The sequence below is a fragment of the Salmo trutta genome, chromosome 21, assembly GCF_901001165.1.
Source record: "Salmo trutta chromosome 21, fSalTru1.1, whole genome shotgun sequence".
In the NCBI taxonomy this organism is placed as follows: domain Eukaryota; kingdom Metazoa; phylum Chordata; class Actinopteri; order Salmoniformes; family Salmonidae; genus Salmo; species Salmo trutta.
In genome coordinates this window covers 44,643,049-44,649,277 of record NC_042977.1, presented here as the reverse complement: position 1 = coordinate 44,649,277, position 6,229 = coordinate 44,643,049, and the positions used below count along the sequence as shown (strand labels likewise).

The 6,229-nt window shown below is 45.3% G+C and overlaps 1 protein-coding gene across 2 annotated transcripts; it reads left to right on the top strand.

Annotated features, from left to right (window-relative positions):
* The first annotated feature begins 2,754 nt into the window (after nucleotides 1-2,754).
* Nucleotides 2,755-5,249, top strand: LOC115157541 (Krueppel-like factor 2). Of its 2 annotated transcripts, none has more exons than XM_029705891.1 (3): nucleotides 2,755-3,130; nucleotides 3,258-4,251; nucleotides 4,419-5,249. In XM_029705891.1, the coding sequence occupies exons 1-3, from the start codon at nucleotides 3,062-3,064 to the stop codon at nucleotides 4,592-4,594; spliced, it is 1,239 nt and encodes a 412-aa protein (XP_029561751.1). In that variant the 5' UTR covers nucleotides 2,755-3,061; the 3' UTR covers nucleotides 4,595-5,249. The 2 variants fall into 2 exon arrangements, with proteins under 2 accessions (XP_029561751.1, XP_029561752.1); XM_029705892.1 differs by having other exon boundaries at nucleotides 2,756-2,987.
* The last annotated feature ends 980 nt before the right edge of the window (nucleotides 5,250-6,229 follow it).

The following is a 6,229-nucleotide window of genomic DNA, read 5'->3' as shown; positions in this document are numbered from 1 at the left end:
TGTCAGTTGGGCCTAACTGATTATTTCAGAGATAATATTATGATTATGTAATCATGTCCTTCATGAGGCAATACCATGAGCTAGATACTCATTTAGATTCTGCATTTTATTATCTACAATAACATGAGCTAGATACTCATTTAGATTCTGCATTTTATTATCTACAATAACATGAGCTAGATACTCATTTAGATTCTGCATTTTATTTTCTACAATAACATGAGCTAGATACTAATTTAGATTCTGCATTTTATTTTCTACAATAACATGAGCTAGATACTAATTTAGATTCTGCATTTTATTTTCTACAATAACATGGAGTGTGTGTGTCACAATAACAAGATATCTGAGGTAAGAATGAGTGATAAGTATGGCTGTTGCAGTAGGACGACTCATTAGACTAGTCTATTGCTCTTAAAAGCAGAATAGGCAAATATTTGTTTATTCTTGGTGTTAGACTTCTGGTTACAAAACACAAGGAAACAAAACAACTTACCTTGTAAGGTAAGGTAGGGTAGGGTAGGTAGGGTAGAGTAAGGTAGGGTAAGTAGGGTATTGTAGGGTAAGGTAGGGTAGGGTATTGTAGGGTCGGGTAGGTAGGGTAGAGTTAGGTAGGGTAGGTAGGGTTAGGTAGGGTGGGGTAGGGTAGGGTAGGGTTAGGTAGGGTGAGGTAAGGTAGGGTAGGTAGGGTAGGGTAGGGTGAGGTAGGGTAAGGTAAGGTAGGGTGAGGTAAGTTAAGGTAGGGTAGAGTAAGGTAGGGAAAGGTAAGGTAAGGTGAGGTAGGGTTAGGTAGGGTAGGGTAGGGTAGATAAGGTAGGGTGAGGTAGGGTCAGGTAAGGTAGGGTAAGGTAGGGTGAGGTAAGGTGAGGTAGGGTAGGGTGGGGTGAGGTAAGGTGAGGTAGGGTAGGGTGGGGTGGGGTAGGGTAGATTAGGGTAAGGTAGGGTGGGGTAGGGTAGAGTAAGGTTGGGTAGGGTAAGGTGGGGTAAGGTAGGGTGAGGTAAGGTAGGGTAGGTGGAGGTATGGCGGGGTAGGGTAAGGTAAGGTAGGGTAAGGTAGGGTCGGGTAAGGTAGTTTAAGGTATGGTAGGTAAGGTAGTGTAAGGTAAGGTAAGGTAGGGAAAGGTAAGGTAGGGTCAGGTAGGGTAAGGTAGGGTAGGGTAGGATAAGGTAGGGTCAGGTAAGGTAAGGTAGGGTAGGGTAGGATAAGGTAGGGTAAGGTAAGGTAGGGTTGGTAGGGTCAGGTAAGGTAGGGTAGGGTGGGTAGGGGGCGGTAGGGTAGGGTAGAGTAAGGAAAGGTAGGGTAAGGTAGGGTCAGGTAAGGTAGGGTTAGGTAGGGTCAGGTTAGGTAGGGTAGGTAAGGTAAGGTAGGGGAGGGTAGGGTAGGGTAAGGTAAGGTAGGGTAAGGTAGGATCAGGTAAGGTAAGGTAGGGTAGGGTGAGGTAGGGTCAGGTAAGGTAGGGTAGGGTGAGGTAGGGTCAGGTAAGGTAGGGTCAGGTAAGGTAGGGTAAGGTAAGGTAGGGTAAGGTAAGGTAGGATCAGGTAAGGTAGGGTAAGGTGAGGTGAGGTGGGGTAAGGTAAGGTAGGGTGAGGTAGGGTAGGGTAAGGTAAGGTAGGGTAAGGTAGGGTGGGGTGAGGTAGGGTAGGGTGAGGTAGGGTGGGGTGAGGTAAGGTAAGGTAGGGTGAGGTAGGGTGGGGTAGGGTGAGGTAGGGTAAGGTGAGGTAGGGTAAGGTGAGGTAGGGTAGGGTAAGGTGGGGTAGGGTAAGGAAAGGTGAGGTAGGGTGAGGTAAGGTAGGGTAAGGTAAGGTAGGGTAAGGAAAGTTGAGGTAGGGTAGGTAGGGTGGGGTAGGGTAGGGTAAGGTGAGGTAGGGTAGGGTGGGGTGAGGTAGGGTAGGGTAGGATGAGGTAGGGTAAGGTGAGGTAGGGTGGGGTGAGGTAAGGTGAGGTAGGGTCAGGTAAGGTAGGGTAAGGTGAGGTAGGGTAAGGTGAGGTAGGGCAAATGTCGTCAACCCCATCAACTTTCCGACCACTGATTCCAATCACTGTTTGTTATTTACACCTGAATAGGATCGCTCATAGGGGAGTTAAATCATGTTAACATCATGTGTCTAAAAGCAGTTAAAATCTGTGAAAACAACTGTGAAAACATCTGTGAAAACATCTGTGAAAACATCTGTGAAAACAACTGTGAAAACATCTGTGAAAACAGTTTCCAAGCGCCTGATATAGTTGCATTTAGACACGCATGCTGAGAGGGGACAATATTCTTCTAGTACAAACCATAAGGGTTAAACAGGTTTAAATTAAATTAGCTCACATTTACTGAGCACGGAAACTTTCAATTGGCCTACAATAAATTAGATGTAAACATTTTTAACATGTAATAAGATATCTCATGTAGCATCGTTACATACATGTTCTGAATGTTTATCTCTAGGCTATCCCAAACCCTATTTTAAATATTTGTTTAATAGTAATTCAAGGTTCAGTGTAAATTGTGAGTTGAATTTAGATTTAAATTATTGACAAAGTACAACTAAACTGTAAGAAATGAAATGGGCTTAGTTAATCAAACATTTGGCCTGTTTTATTTTTCTCAGATGTAACTTCATTCCTTTGGCCACATGATGTATGTGTAATGATGACATCTTGTATGTTTTTGACAAGTACGTGCCACGCTTGCACTCCCTCCGCCTCCAGGTGGGTTGGTCTATGAAGCGCCGGCGTGGAGGGAGGTTCCCCAGCGCTTTATAGGCTCGGCTGAACGGCGGAGTGGAGAGAGACAGAGAGAGACAGAGCGGAGTAACTTAGCTCACCGGAGGACGGCTTTATATACCGGAGCTAAATTTATCATCATCCTGAACGTATTTCCTCGCTGGCGCACAATTGGTCCAGCTACTCGGCTACCATATTTATAAGCCTGGACGACCTACTGCTTGCTGGTGTCTTTCAAGCGCAACTTTGGAACAGTTAGATATTTTGGTGGAAGGTGAGCTCAAAAAGGCACTCACTCACTGAATCAACTTTGACAAGAAACAAATACGCATTTATTGTGACTTTTAAATGGCTTTATCCGGTGTGATTCTGCCACCCATCTCGACATTCGCAAACCAAACCAAAAGTTTAGAAGACGTAAGTACAGACCTCAAACTTGTATGATCATGTGTGTGTTTCGGTTTTCGCCTTCTGCTTGGAGATTCACCTCTGTGTGTATTGTGTCATATATCTAATGTCTTTTCCCCCCTATTGGTTGTTGCAGAGGTGGAAAAGCGACATGGACAAACCGATGACTTCCAACTGCTCCATGCTTGATATGGTACAGAACACGGACTGTCGGAGCATCGAAAGGAAAGACGACGAAGATCTGAGTAACTACTTAGATTTGGATTTCATTCTGGCAAACACCACTGGATCAGACGGCATGCCTACCGCTGCGCTGGGAGCAGGTGTAGCGTTGTATAACATGCCCTCAGTGGATTATCCAGGCAACCTGTTCACCACCGGGAGCCCTATGCCGTCCTACCCGTCCAGCGAGCACAGCTCCCCGCCTCCCCCCTACAGCACCAGTCTGATGGCGGAGCTTCTCAGGTCCGAGGGAGAGAACAACTACGGAGTCGATATTACTCGTAATACCTATAGCGTCCAAGGACGGTTTTATGTCAACTCTGCACTTTTTCCCATCAGAAAGGACATTATTGATAACATCAAAGTGGAGCCGTCCATGGACGGTTATGGACCCGTTATGAGCATGGGCCCCCAGAGCTGTCCAAAAATCAAGCAAGAGGGAAACGTGTCGTGCATGATGTCCTTTGAGCAGCCGAGAGTAGCCGTCTCTCCGCGTGCAGCCAGCAACATGACGCCACCGCTCAGCCCCAACGACCAGGGGAGCTCCGAGTGCCACCAGCAGGTACCGATGTGTCACTCCATGAGCTTCCCACAGAACTACCACTCCTCGGCGACGTACACACACCAACGCCCCGGAGCGCCTCCAGCCGCACAGATGCAGCTTGGACCATACCAAGGCGCTCACCAGTTCGGCATGTACGAGGAGGGACTGAGCGTGCAGCCGAACACACAGAGGGTGCTGCTGACGCCTCCGTCCTCTCCGCTGGAACTGCTGGAGACCAAGCCCAAGAGAGGTCGCCGCACCTGGCCGCGGAAGCGCACAGCTACGCACACCTGCACATTCGCTGGGTGCGGTAAGACTTACACCAAGAGTTCACATCTGAAGGCGCATCACAGAACGCACACTGGTAAGGAATATTATTGTTTTTTGACGAATTACGCAACATTACGTCTAACATTGGGCATATATGCTATTACACAGCCGTATTCTTGGTGAATACATATAGTTGCTTGACTGTTGACGTTATCCCAACGGAAGCTTATGCTGACGTTTCTCTCTTCTTTGTCTCTGCAGGTGAAAAGCCATACCATTGCAGTTGGGACGGTTGCGGCTGGAAATTCGCTCGCTCCGACGAACTGACACGGCATTTCCGTAAACACACCGGTCACCGGCCCTTCCAGTGCCACCTGTGCGAGCGCGCATTCTCCCGGTCCGACCACCTTGCGCTTCACATGAAGCGACACATGTGAATGTGATGTACACGACTTGGACTGATGGTGGGTTATTATTAAGGGGTGACCTTCAGACCTATTTTGTTTATCTGTCTTTTTCATATTTAAGATGTTTTACATGCCAACTTTTAATTTTTTAAAATATGTATATTGATAAATGTTTAGTGTGATTATTTTCTAGTAATGTAGCTGGTACTACCTTGGTTATTGTTATATTAAAGCTTTAGAAACGCTTGGTAGGGTGTTTGGTTGTATGTGGGGCTGGCCCTGTACTTATTCTCTTTCCTTGGAAAAACTGGAGTGCTGTGTTCAACACAAAAGTGCCTTTCTGTTATTCTACCTGTAAGTGTCCACTGCAGAACTAGAAGGGCACCAAAATAAGACATGTTTACATAGTCTGCTATTAGTGAAATACGTTTTGTTATTGAAAACTGCCTCAATGATTTGAACGGCCCAAATACTGTAACTTTACCTTCAGCCTCAACTGTTTTCTGTTTTCATGCACATCTTTTGGATGAAATTGTGTGATTTGGGTGCAGAAAGATGGGTCCAGACTCATTGTACACTACCAGGGCTAGATGTCTTGTGTATCCTTATTTTTGACTGAAGTCTGTATTCATTTTATACTGTAAATGGTGTATTTATTGTAAATATTAAAATACGTTGAACTATATTGATTTGTATTTCATTCTTGATTGATATCATGATGTGTGTAATGATGCATTTAGTCCGATAGTCAGCAGACATCCTCCTTGTTTTGAGAAAGTTGTTCAGACGTTGTACTAGTTTAATAAACCACATCCAGCCCTGAATATGGGCTTTATATTTACACTGTAGATGGATGTAGTAGGACAGACCTAAGATCATACATTCACTCTATCACACAGTTGATTAGACTATAAGCGTATACACACTGCTACTCTATACACCTCTTCTCAACCTCAGACTTGGTTCAATTGAAAATATGTTTTCCAGCTGTTACTCTGACAAGGCCAGTGTTTCTTTGTGGGTTCAGCCTATAAATACAAACATATTTCCATAATTAGAGGCTGACTGGGCTGGGGAGATGTCTGGATGGGACAGGGGGGGACACAGCAGTCCCAAATAGCACTGTCTTTATTCTCTTATTTAGAGGACTACTTTTGTTATTTTATGGAATAGGGTTCCATTTGGGACACATATCTCTGATGGCTAAATTACACATGGACGTCAGAGGTCCTTACATTCAACCGAAATGATACATATTACCTGAGCTGCTAACTGATCACGCCTCCCATTAGAAGTGACACTACTCTGTCGCTGAAAGAGACAGGCAAGACAGGTAGGAGCAGGCAGCTGCACTTGGTACCTCTCACTCAATATCTGCATCGAGCTACATTGCACTGACTATTGGTCCATTTGAGAGGATTTGGCAATTTGCAGAGGAAAAAGGTTAATCACAGATTTCAGTTCAATCTGCCAACAAGTAGAAGCCTGCCTAAAAATAACTGAGTAGTGAAACGCAAATCTAACATTCTCCTTTCACTTTTCTGTTCTTGTGAAAGTTATTTTTTACTACAGAGTGAGGAAAGAGGGGAAAGAGAGGAAAGAGTGAGAAAGAGGAGAGAGGGAAAAAGGGGAGAAGAGAGAGGGGGAAAGGAGGGCGAGAGAGAG